General features: G+C 37.0%; 1 protein-coding gene across 2 annotated transcripts in view; it reads left to right on the forward strand.

Annotated features, from left to right (window-relative positions):
* Positions 1 to 20,752, forward strand: part of LOC124804953 (phosphatidylinositol 4-phosphate 3-kinase C2 domain-containing subunit alpha) — a 248,117-nt gene that overhangs the window by 67,019 nt on the left and 160,346 nt on the right. For both annotated transcript variants that reach the window (XM_047265340.1, XM_047265341.1), the window contains exons 8-11: positions 2,760 to 2,989; positions 3,096 to 3,195; positions 4,000 to 4,217; positions 4,335 to 4,575. In XM_047265340.1, coding sequence (XP_047121296.1) covers positions 2,760 to 2,989; positions 3,096 to 3,195; positions 4,000 to 4,217; positions 4,335 to 4,575 — 789 coding nt within the window. The remainder of the gene's footprint in view (positions 1 to 2,759; positions 2,990 to 3,095; positions 3,196 to 3,999; positions 4,218 to 4,334; positions 4,576 to 20,752) is intronic.

A 20,752-nucleotide genomic window follows, 5' to 3' on the forward strand; every position in this document is an offset into this window, starting at 1 on the left:
TAGTTTGATGCAACTGTCAAAAATTGCCTAAAAATCTACTTTAAAGTTCCCTGAAGCTGTTCAGCACTGTAAAGCAAGTTCTGTGTTTTGATTTTTTGTGTGGCTCTGTGGTAGGATGCTCAACTGCCACATGGGTTGCCCTCAGTTTGCCCCCCCCCCCCCTCCCCGCCCGTCTCTCTCTCTCTCTCTCTCTCTCTCTCTCTCTCTCTCTCTCTCTCTCTCTCTCTCTCTCTCCCCCCCCCCCCCCCCCCCCCCCCTCAGCAATCACAGGCCCTGTAGACATCAATTCTCAGTTGTGCTAAATTTTTAAACAAAGGCCCATGTTCCACAGGCATTTCTGTGAACCATATAGTACATAAAGATGGAAAAAAAATCATTTGAATTGTTTTTCTTTTTTAAAAAACAACTTTATATATAAATGGCCCGTGATTAGAGATTAATATCTGCAATGATAATTAGATTTTTGTGTGTGATATATGATTAGAAATAAAATGACTTGCATTTTTCATAAAAATGAGAATTAAATGTGTGCTAATTGACATATATTTATGTGATGTTGGTATTCAAAATGAACTGAAAAAACTTAAAAAGTTATGACCGTAACTAGACTCGAACCAGCAATTACCAATCTTTATGTATTACATGCTTCACTGAAATGCTTGTAGAGCATGCGACTATGTTTAACTATATATAGCAACTACGCACTTATGTTTAAAAATAAAACTCACCAGGGAACCAGACCCTGGCTTTCCACATGGAAGGCTGGTATCGTACCATAGTGTGACACTGCTCATAGAGTTAGTCTTTCATTTGAGTATTATACATGCCTTGGAAACTTTATAGTCTGTTCTCTAGAGAATTTTAGAGTATAGGTATTTATTAGCTCCAGGAAATTGATATATTAGTTCTGAATGTCATGTATCATAAATATAAAAAAATACTTATGCTTTGCTTAACCTAGCGGCCTTACTTCAAAATTTTGACCAACATTTCGACATTTTTTTGTTGTAATTGTTTCTTAAAACTATTCTACATTTCAAGTCGATAACATTATTTGTTGCTGTAAATAAGAGAGAAAGACAGGTGAATGGAACTGCACTAAGAGGGTCCCTTTTCATCTTTGTAATGCAGAATCCTTAAATATACTACTAAAATTAAAAGAAGGTAATGAGGCAGAAACCATTGCTAAAGTCAACTGGTGAACTTACTCACCATAACTGAGTAAAATAAATGAATGCAAGCCTACTAAAATTAAAGACAAGCAACACAGATTAAATGTAAAAAGATAAAAGCTGGCTGTATGTATCTGAAGTAATGATAGGTCTATCGCGATTGAATGTGCACCATGTACGTATACATGTGAAGGGCTGTAACTTTAAGGCCATTAATGTTGTGAGTTTGCAGTAAATTTAAATATGGAATGTGTTGGCTATGTCTGGCACACATTTCATTCACGCAGTGCTGCAAACATAACCAGTTGTGCGATACATGCTACTGCTCATTGTTGGTTGCATATCGCCGAAGCTAACTAAATTTTTTCAAGATGGTGCATGGGCTTTTCAAAATAAATCCAATATAGCGATTTTTTTTTTTTTTTTTTTTTTTTTTTTTTTCAAACGTGATTATAGAGAATCTAACGATAGTTGAATCGATGAACAGGGATATTCTCATTGTAATTGGGTATGATACGAAAGACACTTGCTGGAGTGCACTTTGGGAGATTTTATGTGAAATAAAAGTTGCTGTTTTCTGTCATCTGAAACAGCTCCACAGGCAAAAAATGAGATGCCTGGTCTACACTGTGCAGTCAACAATGCATGGTCTTTGGTCCACACTCATCGTTGTATAATGCATGTTGTTTACCTTGTTTGCTTGTTTGTAGTAGCAGTGTTTAGCAATTTTAAATAAAAATTAATATTCTTAAATGTGATGTTTTTGGGTATGTGTAAAATAGTCACAAGACTCCAAAGCACCTTATTTCCAAAGTCCACCCATAGCAGCTGAAGGAAGTCAATCTTGCTGTTAGAAATTGTAATGTGAAATATTTTTGAAACTAAAATATTAGATCACACCCTACAAACAGTTGATCTAGTTTGTGTTGGAAGGTGATAATTTGGTGGGCTCTATTTAAAGAAAATAATTGCTGGAAATGTGAAGTGATGAGTTGGGCTTCATTCCAAAAGAATCAGTGTGGACACACAAATTTTCAGCAGCTACAAGCCGAAGTGTCTTCATCAATTTGGTAATTTTATAGGATAAACATATTTTTGGGCATTCATGGCTTTCTAAGAGACTTCACATATAACAGACTACCTGTGCTCCTCAGTTTCTTGTTCCAGAATCAAATGCTTTTCCTCATAGGTTCCTGACATGCATATCAGGTTCTAAAAGTCACTGTACAGACGTAACAGATTGCAATTCTGCCAGCTACAGAACACACTGAGCCTGCTCTTGAACTGTCGCCATTTTAAATTGCATCTAACAAAAATGAACGATATGTGTGACCTTTCCAACCATACAGGACAAAGCTTCCAGAGATTCCTTTTGTTGTTATGCAACTTGGCTGTATGTGTATATATAGTTTGGAAGGTTTTAAATTTTTGTATTGGATAACCAATCAGACATCCAATGTTCTTTTGGCATTCTTCTCCACATTGACTACATTTGAATTTTGATTTGATTATTGGCTCAATAGTTTCTAGCCTATTTGTAGATAATAGGGTAACACAATGTTTACTAATGTTACTATTCTTTTACAGTAAACTCCACTGTGGAACATGTAATTTATCATGTTGTTTGTGAATTGGAAGGTGACCTAACTGGTGATGTCAAAGATTATGTTTTGAAAGTATGGGGTCTAGCAGAATACTTTACATCTCAGACAAGCCTTTCAGATTATGAATATGTACATCAATGCATAAAACTGGAACAAGATGTTGTGCTCACCATTTTGCATGTTGATCAGTTAACTAGGCCTCTAGCAAGGACAGTAAGTACCAATCCACAAAACATCTCAAAGTTGCTCTGATAGAACAAAGATTTAAAAGTTATGCAATGTGATAAGAGTCCTGCAAAATACATTTCATTCGTTTCAGCTGCAGGATGACAAAAGGGATACTATTTTGACTCTGGAAGAGTTAGTTCCAAATGAACCATCACATCCAATAACTCATGATAATTTATTAATAATTTTACGTAAGTTTAAACTTTTCAAATCTTACATTTACCTATTATTGAAATTTCAGTTGATTAATTGTTTAGATTTTCAATATTGCTTCGCAAAGAATTGTTCATTTAGAAACTATAGCATAAAAAGTTAAATTCATTCATTACAGCTTATGAAAATGTGGACTTTCACTGTTGCTGCTATAATTAGACTAGAACTTTCACAGAAAGACAAAATGTATTCAGTTCAGTAGCAGAAATGGGAACCCACTTGACACCAATAAAATCTTTGTCATGACTTGTATTGCACGCCTTGGGGGAAATATTTAATCCCTATTTACTCTGGAGGATGTAATGACACATCAGAATTCAAACAAACTTTTTTTTTCAATGGTTTGATTTTTTGGGCAACAGAAGCAACATTTTTTAAGGATAGCGTATCTTATTTTAGGTACTTAGAAGACAGGGAATCTTCCGGCAGTGTAACAGTTCTATGCAGCTTAATGTCCATTTTTTCAGACCTTGTACAGTATTCTACAGCTTGTGGTACAATGTTTATTCTTTTTCATTAAGATGTATTATTGTAAGCTGACAATCACAACACTGTTTCTATGCATCTGGGCATAAAGTACCATGATTGGACTTCATTTCTTAAGTTAAATGTTTCTGCTTTAACAGTTTCATTGAAGTCTTTACTACCAACTTAACTGCCATTAATGTTCCTCATTGTAAACAGAATCGTGGAAAATTATAAAGATAGGAAATGTTTCAAATTAGTAACCTAATATGCTTTTATGAAACATTTATCACAAAGAAAACATTATGCTTTTTCAGAGACATTAGAACAAGAAATGGAGAGAGTTCATCATGCTGCATTGCAAATGGCAGAGAAGAATAATCCAAGTGTTATGCCTTCCTTACAATCAAAAGGAGTTGTACAGGCTGTGAAAGCTGTATGTACATACTTAGGAAATATAGAAACACAAGAGATAACAGAAGCTCTTGAAGGCTTCAAGTCAGCTTGCCTCCAGTTCATACCAGTCACCCAGACAGTGAGTATGACAGATTTTTAGTCTTTATACATCATTTACATATTATTTAGTTGTTGTTATACTTGAAAATTATTAAGAAATTATCAAAAGTATTTCACCATGTACTAATGTTCCCAGGAAGTAGAACGCTCAAGATCAGGTATTGCTGTGAAACACCCTGAAATTCTTGATGATGATGGTGATTATTCAATAGTGACTCTGAGGATGCAGAGTGCTTCTGACCATGTTGAGAATGTAGCTGAAAATATTACCCATCACTGTGATAATATTCGTGATGCCATTCAAGTGATGGTGGAAACTTATTGTCATGCATTTCATGTTGACTTCCAGCTTAGCACCAAAGCTGAACTACCATCCAGTATGTATCCAACGTTTTTTAAAATTAATGTAGTGTCATAGAATGGCTATTTATTTCTCTTCTTTATGACTCTCAAAGGCACCTAATGTTGCCTGTGTTCGGACATTAAACAGTGATATAATCTGCTTGTAAAACAAAACACTACTTTAACATATTGTGTCCACAGTTGTGAATTGTGTAAAAAATGACACCATGGTTTTTTTGTGGATCTAAAAGTTTAAGACTATCAATGTAACATTTGAGGATAAGGTCTCTAGTTTATCCTATGAATTTCTGTGTATAAAAATGAAAGTATCATTAAATAATTTATTAAACTCACATACTAAAGGCAGGCAGGCTGGCTGGCTGTTACTTACATTTGGGCAGTGTAACTACTAGTGCAGTTGATATACAAACAAATGTAAGGTAGTAAATTTTTTCCAAATCAACTTTACCACCTTCAAAGTACAATTTACTGTACATGAAACATTATTCCAATTGGTGAGTCCATAGCTTGAAATATTTTTACGCTCACAAACAATGGTGACAACTCTTCCCTCATTCTTCTTGATCACTTTCGCATCAGCAAATAAGTGTCTTTTCATAATCTTCTTCATTACACCATTACTTAACCAATAATGATCTCTGAAAATATCTGGGTCAGTTTTGAGCTGTTTGTTTTTTCAATGCCCAGTATGCTTCCACTCTCCACGCATGGCTGATAACTCAGTTCCCAAGGTACAAATTTGGCACTGATCCTTCTCTTTCCCTTGTCTCCTGTTAAAATTCACATCTATGTGATTACTCTGCTTTTCACACTTACGCATTTGCTAAAGTGTTCATAGAATCACTTTTGGAATTTCGCTGTAATTCCACTCTTGAATAAGATGTGGGAAAATCTTTTTGTGTGAACTTTGATTTCTTGTATGTTATTGCAATTGTCATTTCTTCCTTTGTAGATACAAATCAACAAAGTATTTTTGCATTCAGAGGAGAAAGTTGATTGAAATTTTGTGAAAGAATCTCACTGCAATGATAAAGACTAGAATCCCTTTAGATTATCTGCTGGATTTTGAGACAGTGATTTATATTTGGTCAATTTGGATGTTAATGGTACTCAGTCTCATCACAAAGACTTTGTACTCACTGATTGCTGTATACAATATGACGATCTTTATTTGCTTAGGATTGTTTAACAGTAAGAGATCTACTAAGTTATGATAACCACTTACACTTGGAGTTAGCTCCTGAACTAATTTCTAAAAATAATTTTTGGAGAAAGCAGTTAATACAATTTCAGATGTTGTTTTATGTGCCTAACTCTGACTGTAAACATGTATTCTTACCAGCATATGTGTAACTTCAAGTCTCTGCCAACTTGAATTATGAATCAGGTGCTTATTTGAAATGAGATCCAAATTTTCCTTGAACCTTTCTGTAACTGTATCATCTAAATTGGAAGCTTGGCAAAGAAGCCAATTATTAATTTATTTTTGTTGTCGAATATAATCTGTATGTGTGCTAACTCATAGCAACTATCTACTTCAGTTTCACTACAAGATAAACTACTTGTAAAGGCAACAAATGTCACCACCAACTGAACTTAATTTTCCGTATAGTACTCCTTTTGGTCTTTCAGCTGAACTTGTCTAGCTTTATCCAGCTATTAGTATCTGTAACAAGTCAGTGCTTTCGGTGGCAGTTGGAGCTCTGGTTCTTTCCCAATGCAGCTATGGCAGTATACAACTATAATCCCAACGTTTTCTAGGTATACCCTCTTCTTGTTTGGCGTCCTCTCTTTGGGACTGTACACTTGTTTGAAATTTTCTGAGTCGCTCTAAACTTTTTATTTTTATTTATTTATTTATTTATTTATTTTAATTTTAAGAAACAGGCCCAGTCAGCTCCACACAGCCCCTGTTATACACAGCCACCTTCTGTGTATAGTGGACCCATGATTATTAAGCTAAACCAAGCTCAGAGAGAATACAATTAACTCCACCATTTGTTCAGTGTTTTGGGTGGCTTCCAGATTTTATTTATTTTTTTTCCATTGCATCTGACAGTTGGCAGATGTCCAGAATGAGGTTTCTCATCAGTTGACATGTTGTGACTTTTTTTTAATAAGAAAACCACTTGTAAACTCAATTTTCACCCAGTGTCATCTTTGCGACTTTCTTAAGACATCGCAACAGTTTCTGCAGGATTTTTCCTGAACAGGAACCATATTTTCACAGCTATGCATTGTTCACATTATGGTGGGATTTGGCCTGAATTTAAACAGCAACATTGCTCACATCCTCATGCAAGGATGGATTAAAGGGGGGAAGGGGGAGGGGTGATCACACCCACCCCTTCCCCCCATTGAGGGTTGAAACTAAATTAAAATCAAATGGTAATTTTTTTAATCTGCACCAAAATTAAGCACGTGAATTTAGAGTCTTGGTTAGTAGATTTAGTCATTTAATTCAGTATTCCCCAGGCCACGTTACTTCCCGTGTACAAGAGAATACCTTTACAAGTGACTTGTGCTCCCCCTCCTGTTTGAATTGTGGGTGCTAAATATTAGCAGGGCTTCCCAATCTGACACAGCAGCATGTGCTTCATGTTTTCCTTGGGGCGCTATCTGCTTTGCCCTTGATGTTGTCATTACTACTGTTGTTAGACTGATTTCCCAGAATTCAGTAGCATATACAGAGTGGGTTCCGTCATGTGATGCCATTGAGAAGTGCTTCTCTGCAATGCTGAATCTTCACACAGTGCACTGCAGTATACCGTCATTGAGAACAGTTGCCGCTGTTGCTTTGTTGGTGCCATTACTGCTGCTGCTATGCTGGTGTCATGTGCCGGTTTTTCATAAGCGGCGATCTGAGCATTGGCCGGTCAGATGCTTTGCTGAATGGCTTCATGTGGCGGCCGCTATTGGATACAATGTTCTGCCAGTGGTAGCTCAGTGTGAAGGAGACGTTTGTCATGACAGGTGGAGTTTTTCAGTTTTGCGCGACATGAAACGAGTTTCAAAAATAATGTCTGCCTTCTGTAAAAAACAGAAGACAACATTTAAGTGACACCTTGCATATTATGTGGACCAGTGCTCTTTGTTCCCATATTACATAATTTTGGAATTAATGTTAGTAAAGTAACATCATTTGAGATTACTCACACATTTTTACATGTTCTCATCCATAGTGGAGTGTTTTTGATGCTGTGACTGGAAAGTTAAATTTGAAAGTACAGAATTTCTGCATCAGTTGTTTTACTTGATAAGCACGATTTTGATGCTCACCCATCATCTTCAGGTGGTAAATGGATCAAACTAATTGCTGAAACTAAATTACTTTTACTGTGTCTACTGAGGTAGCGATAAGTGAGCTTTCATGGATAGACATACTTGTTGATGTAATGACTCCTTTTGAGCTAATGATAGTGTATATTGCCTTGAATTTTTCCAAACGTGTATAACCAAATCAGAATATCAAATTGATATTGACAGCGAAGTGCAATTTATCATGGTAGGGGGCGATGTTGTCGGTTTGCCAATGTGTGTGTGTGCTCATAGTATGGCTGTAGCAGCAACAGCTGTACAGTTCCTAGGTGGACTGTGTTCTCACATCACCTTCTAACTAGCATACAATATTACTCCACTTCTGTGGCATTATTTGTGTCACTGTTTCCTCTAACAGTATTTGAATTTCTGCCACACTGAAGCTTTTGTTATTTGCTGTCACATAATGTTTAATCTGTGCCCAAATCATTTCTGTAGCATTGGAGTGACAGTGGTATGGCGGAAGCCTAAGAACCCTGTGGTCATATATTGTTGTTGGCGGAGCTTTAGCTTTAGTCTCAGAATGGTGTGGGGTGTTATCCATTACAGTGACTGGCAGCCAATTTAAGTTTTCCAATAGTTGCTTTTTGAATAGTTTCAGAAAACTACCACGGTTCATCTCCAGGTGGCAGTCACTTGTTTTCCTCAATTTGTAAATTAGGAGACAGTTAGGTATGAAACCAGATGCAGTTCCATCATGCAAGACAATAATCATTGTGCCCTTTACCACTGGAATAGCAGAATTTCCACATAGGCTATCATCTGTCCAGTCTTTTCTGATGGAATGACTGGCATTTATCCTCATTCCATCGAACCACACAATATCTTCAAATGTCACTTTAACGATATTTCTTGAAAATCAACAATGCTCTACTACGATATCATCTCTCTCCATTACAATTTTCTGTCCATTAATTTTTTGTTTACCAGAGACTGAGGGCTCTGACAACCATTACTAAAAAAGTCTTGCTGCCAGTGAATAGCTCTGCCTTGCAAAGAGTAGCACACAGTTTTTGTAGAGTTGGATTTTCTTTTCTTTCTTAGTATCCATACTACGTGTGGTGACGAACAGCATCTTGCTGAAAAGAGTCCTAGTTTGTTACTTGTGGTTTTGTCATCCTGTTTTTTCCCAGATATCAACAGTTTCGATTAACCAGCCTCTTTCCCCTTCTGTATCTTTCCTTAAAAACTTTGACGACAGTATTTTCGTGATCTTCAAAATGTCTGCAGTTCTTACGACTACCTTTGTTAGAGGCAATAGTGTCACACAGTTGCCTCTCTCCTTCTCGAAATAGTCTCACACAGAGCACACAACTCATGTCTGACATGGAAAACATAAGCAGATCACTGAACTTTCCATTTAGTGGCTCTCTTTTTTTTTTTTTTTTTTTTCGCTTTAGATATTCTGCAGCGCAAGATAAACTCACCGCACAGAGAAACAAAGCACACAGTGAAACGGACCCCAACTATTTATGTATGATACTGGCCGCGAGCATTGTCTGTAACTTGCTACATTAGCCATTACCTGTAAACAGCTGGACATCAATCACTGTTATTCAGGTCTAGGTATATATGACTAGTCAACCTGTAGCGTGACCTGCGTATGTGATTTTTTATTTATTTATTTATTTATTTGATAACTGTCATAAATACAGATCCACATACTTGCATAAAACAGAGCTATTTTCCTTAAATTTTTCCCTTCTTTTGGAAATTTGCTTTTCTTCTATATCTGTATGGAAATTTTCTGGCCTGCCTGCGTCTGATTACTCGTATCTACCAGTGACATCTAGGAATGTTATGCCCATGTCACCACGCACCGAAGCGAGTATGCTTTCACATTCACATCAGTATGAAACCAGTAAACCCCATATTTATTTAATGAATCCCACTCCATGTATAAAACAGATGATTACTTTATGAATGAATTAATGCATTCATTTATGCCAATCGTTGCTTAGGTGTGCTAACTGTGATAGATATGTATGCGTGTATGGTGAAAGGGTTAAACACACAGTTATGATTTTAGTCCTATATATACTTTTCAGGGTTGGGCCAGATGAACTTTTTAAGTATTTAGAGCCTTCAATGAGTGATACATCACAGGTCCAAGATGGTCAGATCAGCTGCTCTTCAGCATTATTACCTACAGATTATACTTCAGCATCAAGTTCAAATGGTTCAAATGCCTCTGAGCACTATGGAACTTAACATCTATGGTCATCAGTCCCCTAGAACTTAGAACTACTTAAACCTAACTAACCTAAGGACAGCACACAACACCCAGCCATCACGAGGCAGAGAAAATCTCTGACCCCGCCGGGAATCGAACCCGGGAACCCGAGCATGGGAAGCGAGAACGCTACCGCACGACCACGAGTCAGCATCAAGCATTAATTATGAAACCGACACTGGTCTACCTATTGGGACTAAGCCTTCAGACAGAGAGCTCACCAGGGTGTTTCAAAATCTCTGAACTTCATCATGAATATAAATTCCCATGTTCTAATCACAACAAGGGAGGGAAGTTTGAGAAATTGTATTTGAAAAAAGGACACTTAGATAAATACAAATCATGGTTAGCTTTCTCACCACCAAAACAGTGCCTATTCTGCAAAAAATGATCTTTTTTTTGCCTGCTCTTAAGGGTGGTCAGCACAGATGAGTGAAGCTAAATGCACTGGTGATCATATCCCTAACAAAATTCTCTAAGTTCCTACAAAAAGATGGTGACTTGGGATGCTACAGCAAAACACTGTATCACCAGCAAGCTTTAGAATGTGCCTATGACTTTCTAGTTTCTTACAAAAAACCTGAGAAATCAATTGAAAGTCAAGTGGACAAATGCTCATTGAAAGCAGCAAAACAAAACCATAAAAAGTTGTCATTTTCTTTGAAAAATGTTATGTTTCTTGGGAGGCAGAACATGTCTTTTAGAGGGCATGACAAAGATGGCTCTATTTTCTCAAAAGATCCCAGAATATCTAATAAAGGTAACTTCAAAGAACTGATGAAATTTTGTGTCAAAGAATGTGGAAGTACTGATTTAGCAGCACAGTATAACTGTGACAGCAAAATATGTAAATTCCTTTGTAAAACTGTACAAAATGATTTGATTGAATGCTGTGGTGGAGAATTTATTTCACAGATATTATGCAGAAACCAAGAAAATGTATTCCACAGTATTAGATTTGATGAGACCACTGACATGTCACAAAACTCAGATGACAATTTTCCCGAGATACATTTACCGAGGTATGATCAGAAAAGACTTCATAAGTTTTATCAATCTGTGAGAGCCACAAAAATATCTGTGGAAACGAACACTCAGAGTTCACAACAAACATAAAGTAAACAAAGATTTCTCTTAAATTTATGAAAGTGACAGTAATCAACAGGAGTCTTTTGGAGATGACAAAGATGCTGATATTTGTGGCAAAAACAAAGTGGATGAAGAGAATAAAGATCCCTGAATGATTGGAGCAAAATTAGGTAGAACTATTCTAAACACTATGAAAACCTTCGATCTCGATCCAAGCAAATGCATTGGTATTGCAACAGATGGATAATCTGTCGTGAGCTCCGATATTGTGGAAGCAGTCATACAATAAAGGAAGCATGTAACAATGCAGAACGAGACTCTTGTTTTAATCAATCAACTATGGAGAATTCATTAAAACTCTCATGTGCCTTGTTGATGTGCTCAGCCAAACATTACTTGTCAGTAGGTTTTTCCAGATAGAGACTGTTGATCTTAGCCAAGCAACAAAGACCTTGACCGATATTTTCTCAGTTCTGAAAACAGTGCAACAAAATGAGGTTGCGGAATTCAGCCTGCCGTATGATCAAGTGAAAAGACTGGTAGATGATATAGGAAGCACCATCCAAACACCTAGGATCACATCTCGACAAGTTAACAGGCCCATCGCTGCTTCATCAACTATGAAAACTTATTTTAGGGTAAATGTCTTTATCCCTACTCTTGTTACAATAAACACTAATCTAGGGGAGGGGGTGGGGGGGATGAAAAAAAAACCCACTTTTGCCAGGTCATGCAGTTCAGTGTTTGCAGTTTTTTCCTAAAATTGAAACGGCAGAACATCTTTCTTGACACACAAACTCATTAAGGATTGATTGAGAAACTGTTGTGGACAAAACCACTTAACAGGGCTTGCTTTGCTATATGTCCATAGAGAAATCATTACTAACAAAGAAAAAAATTATAGATAGATATATTGAGAAAGGTGAAAAGAACAGAAAAGATAGGTTTTCTTAAGTACAGATAATATTTAATATAATGACCATTGTTCTTCTGTGATATAAAAAGATTGAGTGGGGGGGACATTGTTCACTAGCAAGATTTGGCATCAGGACCAGGATAGTAAATCAGTAATACTTCACTCTTTGTTTCTTCTGTTATCTTTGAGCTGAAGTAGGCGCATCTTTGAACTGAAGTTGGCACAGTGCTTACTGAGTGTACTATCTTGGGCCCTTCACTTTCTCTGATACATGTGTACGTCTTGGCCTCCTTTCCCCCTCAGAGATGATGAGCTACTCAAACGTTGGTTGCTGAGTGACCTGCTCATCTTCTCTCCTCATTCTCTCCAGCCTCTCTTATATTTCCTCTTTTCTGTTCTGTAGAAGGAATAATTGTTCTGAAGACTAGGAGAATCAACTTACTCATGTGTGAAGGGGATTGGGGTGTCAGATACTGTGTTCACATTATGGAAATGTGACATGTGTTTTTGAATCACACTTTTAGACACATAGCATTGAACTTACAAGTGATCACATCAGTGCGTGTTAATGCAGCATTTACACAAACACTTGGTTAGAAAGATAGATAGCATCCACATGCTGTTCAGTTGACCACACATTTCTGTTGTGACTAGACATATTTTCTATTTATTTCTGTTATTTTCTTGGACATTGCAAAAAGTAAGTGAAACCAAAAGCGAGAATATTGACATCAAGCTACTAATTATCCACCAGTTTGGAATATAGTGTCACAATATATAAAAATAAAATTATGAGATGAAGAGCTTGGAGAGAATTGTTTTTGATCTTCTGTGACGGAATTAACTCAAGGAAAAAAGTAGGTAAGAAAAACTTTATTTTAACAAGTACATATTTTAACAAGTACACTTTCATTCATATCATTTGGTCTGCAAGTTCAAGTCTACCTTGTTTAACAACATAGTTGTTGAACTTGGCCTGAACGTTACCTGCTGATGAAGTGGACCATCTATTGTATGTACTTATTTATTGGAAATTTCCTACTAAATGTTGTGAAGTACTGTAATTACTTTTACAGTTTGTTGCCACAATCGATGCTGATACCTCATAGGTTGCGTACTATTCTCCACTTAATGCACACAATACCAAAATTACACTCAATTTAGCTATGTGCTAAAGGTAGCTGACACTTAAGTAATAGTTCGTTCAAAAGTGAGCCACTGCATACCATTGTCTCATTAAATTTTCGATCAGCCCAAATACTTCATCACCTACAGTCGTGTGAAGAAGTGCCATGTAGTGCTTTTCAGTTAATTTTCATCCCCCCCCCAGCCAAGCCCCTTGATACATAATAAGATTTTCAAGAGCATTTTTCATAGAGAATGAAATCTCTGAAAATTCCTGAGTCACTATCTTTCCCATAAGTGCGCATGTCTACACAGCTAAAGCACTAGTCAGTCACAAAGTGCCAAAGCACTAGGGAAAAATATCTGTAGGAGAAGAGAGAATGTTCTGGATTTTGTATTCTGACATGTTTACTGTTGAAAGCTCTGATGTGGTGATGGTGAAACACTGCATGCTGTTCATATCCTTCGGATATTTCAAACTATTCTTCTGTATTTGGCTTAAGCATCACAGTCTTTAAATTACGTCTAGATAACTTTCCATGCTTGACAAATTATCCCAGATATAGTTGATTTCCCAATTTTATGTGAATATTGCAGCTTTGCTACTGAACAGCCACTTGAAAATTATCCGAAACCAAAACAGATTGGCGGAAACTGCAGTGACTTATTGCACTCTGCTGCTCATCATGTGAACTCTGTCGAAATTCTGTCATGCTTTAGTATGCATCAACGCATGTTATATCTGAACTTAGCCCTTACATTACTTTAACTTGTGAGAATTCTTTGTATATGTGAAAAAATGGAAACTTCAGTTTGATTGTTACTTAAGATGACCCCCCCCCTCCCCCCCCTCTCTCTCTCTCTCTCTCTCTCTCTCTCTCTCTCTCTCTCTCTCTCTCTCTCTCTGTGTGTGTGTGTGTGTATGTGTGTGTGTGTGTGTGTGTGTGTGTGTCATATTGGACAGGGGAAGAGGAGGGAATTATAGTGAATAGAAATGTAGTAAATGAGAAAAATTACAAGGAAGGAAACTACGTGGAGACTTTTATTAATAAGGGAGTAGAAGAGCTCTGAATATGGTTAGTTTCAGTGGAAAGGTAAGACTGGGAAAAAGAGCATAATGAATTTGATTAGAGGGTGGTGTAGATAAAAGGTGAGGTGGGAGAATGAGATAGAAAAAGTATTTTTATTTGTTGTGTAATTTTGTCTTTTCACATATTTTAATTGTACCACAAATGTGCATTTCTTGCTACTATCAAAAACAGATAACTTAATAGCCAAAATTGGATAAGTGTCTTAAAGTTTCTTGTATAAACAGTGTGTCACCATTTATTAATATTACACTAGTAAATATAATTCTCCATATTTTATTTCGAAATAGAAAATATAGAACGAGATTAGGAACAAAAAACAGTCAGTCCCATCAAGTAAAATTTGCATGTAGTTCAATAATACTGAACACATTTTTCTTTCTTTTAGATTAAATAAATAATTTTCCACCACTATGTTGATTACCTTAACATTGCTCATTCATTGTATATACAAGGGTTGAATGAAAAGTAATGCCTCCACCTTAATTGGGTTTGGATGGGAAGATTTTAATAAACCAAATGCAGAAATAATCCTTGGAATGTGATGTTTAATACCAATATTCACTTTTCCACATAATCGCCAGCTAATTGGATACATTTCTGCCAACGATGTCAAGTTTTCTGAAGCCGTGACGGAAGAAGTCGACACTGTTTCCACTGCCACAGTCTCACAGTTCTCTCAACGTCTTCATCAGAAGCATAATGCTGTCCCTGCAGATCGTCTTTCATTATCAGGAACAGATGGAAGTCAGAAAGTGCTAAATCTGGACTGTATGGTGGTGGTATTCAGTCTGCATCCAGGGTACCCATCATGCACAGATCTTCCGATAGCCAAGTAAAGCAATGATGTGACCCACATTTCTTGTGGAGTGCTGATTGTGCTTGCAATTTCTCTCTGAGTGATACAACGATCGTCCTGAATCAATCGGTCAACATTTTGCTTGTGAAACTCGGTGGTTGCTGTCACAGGACATCCAACTCTTTGTTTGTCATGCAGGTCATATGTTCACGCCTCAACATCTTTACTCACCCAATGACGCTCAGTACTCACATCAACACAATCACCATAAATTGCTTTTATTCTCTGATGAATCTCCTTTGGGATGACACTTCCTGCTGTCAAGAATTCAATAACTGTGTGTTTCTTAAATCGCATGGACCGACGGTCTGTGCAGGGTTCCATACTTTACACTGTAACAACACAACCATTCAATGCTAAGGCTTCCTGCCAACTGGAGCCATAGAGAAGAGGCTATGGAACAACCCAGTACCTGCCGCATACCAATGCTGCCAACTTTTGAAGAGTTACGAAGGTGGAGGCATTACTTTTCAGTCAACCCTCATATAAAACACTTTTGAGTAATGACTTTATTATTAGAAAATTTTTATTTTAGTTCTTTACGTACTGCTTGTTTAACTTTTAACTTAATCACTGTATGTAAATAACTAAACTCTGATTTGACTTGAAAGTAAGGTTACCAACTTAAAATTATCAAAAGCAGTACAGTGCTTCAGAAAAACGGGACTTTATTTTAATAAAGCCTGAAAATTTATTTTAGAACCAACAAATTGTTTATATTTTACACAGTAGGGTAATAAACATGCTCTAACCTCAATTTGAACATAAAATAATACATTTAAAATTTGCCATAGTATTAATCAATGGTCTTTCATTGTTATAAATACAATGCAAACAACTTGATGTAATTTTCAGTCTTTTCTGGTGGTGTTTTCTTTGAAAGGGTATTTTTCAATAAACTGTACTGCTGTCATCTTCAAGAATATAACTGCAATGTTCCTCACAAGACATATTCTTGAAATTGTGCCTGATCAATAAAATTTGTTTGAATTTATCAGTTTGTCCACTGAACAGCTATGAGAGAGAACCTATGTTGAGGGGGTGCATTACTACTAGAAATGGCGAAGTAAAATTGGAAAATTTCTAAAAATCTTTTGACATTTTATAACACTTTTAAAGTAATGAACACAACTCTTGGTCTACTGTCGAGTTTTTCTGAAGCGTTGTAGATCTGACACAGTTCTTGACATTGCAGGACTGATAAAACAGTTTCAAATGGTTTATTTTCACACTTTTGATCTGTAAGTACTGAAAACCTGGAACCCTCAAAGCAAAGGTCCTTAAAGTCCTTGAGTTTAAGCTATTTGAGGTACTTTAATTCTTCATTGGCTGCATCTATTTGCCAAGGTGTTGAGTGCATATTTCATAGAAACAAGATGCATTTTTGTTGTACACCTGACCCTCTTTTTCCAAACCAGCTTCTGTAAAGGGATTCAAAGCTTATCTGGCTTAGAGAGGCATGGACGTTTTCTCAGGTCTGTTTTTCATTCAAATTAATACATTTCCTAAAAATTCATGTGCTTCAACAATAGAATAGTTTTTCTTTTCAGCAGAAATCATTTTGCTATGAAAAATGGGCATGGTTGAGGAATGAAGCAGAAGATATTACTCCAAAAAGACAGCTAGTAGAAAATTTCTTATTTTTGTAGGCACTAGTTTCCTAACTTGAGAGAGGAAGTAAGACTTAAGTGCTGGGTACAATGACAGCTAACACCTCCATAACAAAAGAATCAGTTCTGTGTTGCAAAGTGTTACATAATACATGGTCAGGGCATCCAACTCCTATTATGTTTTCATTTAACTTTCAACTTTCCTTTGAGAGTAGAATGCACATTCCCCCCCCTGTGTCCAAGACCACTGAAGTTAACATTTGCATTGTGACTAGCAAAAGCAATGTATTGAAAAATATTTAGGTTATGCTTCTTCTAAGTACGTAAAAAAAATTGGTAATACTTTCAGATGCTTCATTAAGACTACTTTGTAAGGCAAAGATGTTTGCTTGAATATGAGTGCTTTCATAATTGAAATATTGAATTACAGTTAGGAACATTTTCAGTGCACCATGATTATTAACATCTGTCCCCAAGTTAAAGTATGCAACTTTGTCATTCAAAGTTTTGACAGCAACATCTACAGTGTGAGGTGGAATAACATAAATTGATAATGTCTTCTGATTTACTTCTTCCACAACATAAATTTTTGCCACCTCAGATTTTGGAAATATTTTTTATTTAACCCTCAAGCAGGCATGCTGTTTTTCATAACATGAAAGGGCTTGTGGCACATTTTGTACACATGTAAAGAATACGGTCATTATTTTACCAGGGTAAACATGTATGAGCAAAATCACAGAAAAGACCAACTCCAAACATTAAACAATACAGTTGGGTCAGATCCCAGCCAACTACTTATTGGATTACTAATTATCTCATGGATAACTGCCTCATTGTCAGAGTCTGGGTCATTTTCTTGCACTGATCGTAAATTTTTTCCTCATCTAACTCACTGTTATGATATATTAGTGCTGCTCACTTGGACATATGACAGCACAACTTATTACTATGTTAGCTGAAGCAATAAGGAAGTAATGGCTATGGGCTCGCAATTGTAAAACAACAATGGAACAGCACAGTAAAATGTTATTTGTGATTGGTGCACTTTATACATAGGTGCACCTGCCCGAGGGTTAATTTGCTGGTACAGTCCATCAATTTATACAAAAGATGGTGGAATCATGTGGTATGCCAGTGTTGCTTGAACATTTATAACTATGGGTGTATGTTTTTGGTCACAAAATCCACATTGAGCAAGATGTGGACAAAGGTAATATCATCCTGTTTTTCTGTGGTAAGATGTCTTTCCAAGTCGGTATCACTCTTATCTCATATTAACGTTACTATCCTATACTGCACATTTAGCTTCACTTTCATTTCATCCAACTACAAATCATAGGCATTTTGCTTTTAATTTACCTTTTTCTGTTATCACTACTATTTACCTGAAAGGACAACACACTTCTAATTAGTGGGATGCACTCGTGTACGGCAACAGCACTTCACTAAAATTCTCTATGAATCAACACTTCTAAACACAATAGCCTATGAAATATCCAACTTCGAATGATTAAGTATCAAGCTTTTGTTTCAGAGCATGAAAATGAGACAGTGATAGACAAACTAAGATCTCTGGAATCAGGATATTGTATTTGTGGACTATGATTGACATGTTGCTCCAAACAGTTACAAAATTGTAGTGAACCTTGTGAAAAATATGTAGCCAAGTGTGTGCAGCTTATTTCAGTTATGCTACACAGAAATCTGTTAGATGTTGAATTGCAACTTCATTACCAAAAAGCAGATGTTTTCTAAAAAAGAAAAATGCCAACTGGATATTAAAAAAAGCATTTGAATGCCAAATGTTTTCAGAAAAAACCAGATGGGAAACTCGAGATGAAAGAGCTATGGAACTACAAAATTTAAGATTGCACACGACTTTGGCCATGTAAGCCTAATAAACCGTAGATAAAAAGTTAGGGATTCTGCATTTCCTGAATTGTGAGACAGCTGCGATGATGGCCATATGTAAGGCCATTATATAATAGTTAATACTAGTCATCTCAGTTCCCTTTTGTAGCAATGAATTTGAAGCACCAGGGAGTGGAAAGGTACTGGGACAGCAAAATAAAGTATGCATGAACACTCAAGTTTATTATTATTGAACAATTAAACTCTCTACAATGAGAAAATACACAATTTAATAGTGGGAACACTAATAATTAATTAATAAGGGAGCTAAAGCCAAGGCTCACCACATTAATAAATTCAATACTTGAAAAACATGAGAGCAAGATGATTAAAAAAATAAAAGCAGCCCCCATATGGGTGGGCCAAAATGAAATTATCAAAAAAGTACTAAAAAAGTTGCAGTAAAATTAAAATTGCCAGATGGCGTGGTTCATTAACAAACAGTCCGCCCCGGTAGCTGAGTGGTCAGCGTGACAGACTGTCAATCCTAAGGGCCCGGGTTCGATTCCCGACTGGGTCGGAGATTTTCTCCACTCAGGGACTGGGTGTTATGTTGTCCTAATCATCGTCATTTCATCCCCATCGACGCGCAGGTCGCCAAAGTGGCGTCAAATCGAAAGACCTGCACCAGACAAACGGTCTACCCGACGGGAGGCCCTAGCCACACGACATTTCCATTAACAAACAATTAAAGGTCAAGAACATCAGTTGATCAATTAATCAATTACATTTAGCAACTGCACAAACAGCTTCACCTGAGGGATTACAGGAAAGCAAACAATGAGAGTAGCCTACAATGGTGGGCAGAAATGGAAAACGAACAAATCATAAGATAGTCCGCGCCAATAGCTGAGTGGTCAGCGTGACGGACTGTCATGCCAAGGGACCTGGATTTGATTCCCAGCTGGGTTGGAGATTTTCTTCGGTCAGGGACTGTGTGTAGTGTTGTCTTCATCATCATCATCATCATAATTGTCATCTCATTGCCATCAATGCGCAAGTTGCCAAAGTGGCGTCAATTCAAAAGACTTGCACCAGGCAACCAGTCTTCCTGATGGGAGGCCATAGCCACATGACATTTCCATCACAAGGTAGTTATTACACAGGTGGCTGGATCGAAAACAAGTAATGTATATTTACTAGACTGACCTGGCCAGCTGTCATGCCAGAAAGATACCTTTTTCACAGATGAGTGAGAGGGTTACATTACACAATGAGTTAGTGGATGCTACAAGACCAACTGAAGCATCCACAGGTTTTCTCATGTATTCAATAAATAGGACATTAAATAACAGCTAATGTGCCCTGTAACATTCACATATAAGCAGAATTAAACACTACAGGTAGAGATAACAAAATATAATTATAAGCCATGTTCACTACAAATTGTGAATATATGTCTAGAAAATTGGCTAGATACAGCCTGGTATAAAAATAAAAACGAGGGACTTTGACTCACAAAAGCAAATAAGAGGAATGATCACAAATGCCATCCAGACCGAAAGGATGCAGTGGGTCACACTTCAGTAAAGAACAAAGTTACTACTCATTACAACAAAAAAGGGCTCACTGTATAGTCACTATATAGGTTCACAAAGATTTCCCAAGCAGCCTGACTTCCTCCAATGGTAGAGTAACTGACAGTTAAGCTCAAATTAGCATGATGATGACACCAATAATGCACTACAGTCTAAGATGCTACTCTCCAACAATGTTCAACCCAATAGAGCACTTCCAGCTGCCCACAGTGGTGCCAGCAAGTCACTTCCTTTCCTGTTTGCCAAGCATAGCCCTATATTGCCGTTCTCTGCTGCTTACGTGCCCTCTCATGGGTTGATGTCGTCCGGTATTTGAACAACAGGGCAGAGGGGCGCACAGGACAGGTATGATCGATTACTGTGTGCCAAGAATATCACGTAGGTGCGGCACAGAACATAAGGTAAAGTTCTACCGTGTCCAAAGATCAGGCTCGACTGAAAAAAGAGCTGTACCACTAAGGCAGTCGAAAGCTGACACCAGAATGGAAGGCAGACTTATGG

Source organism: Schistocerca piceifrons, chromosome 7 (assembly GCF_021461385.2).
Source record: "Schistocerca piceifrons isolate TAMUIC-IGC-003096 chromosome 7, iqSchPice1.1, whole genome shotgun sequence".
Taxonomy (NCBI): domain Eukaryota; kingdom Metazoa; phylum Arthropoda; class Insecta; order Orthoptera; family Acrididae; genus Schistocerca; species Schistocerca piceifrons.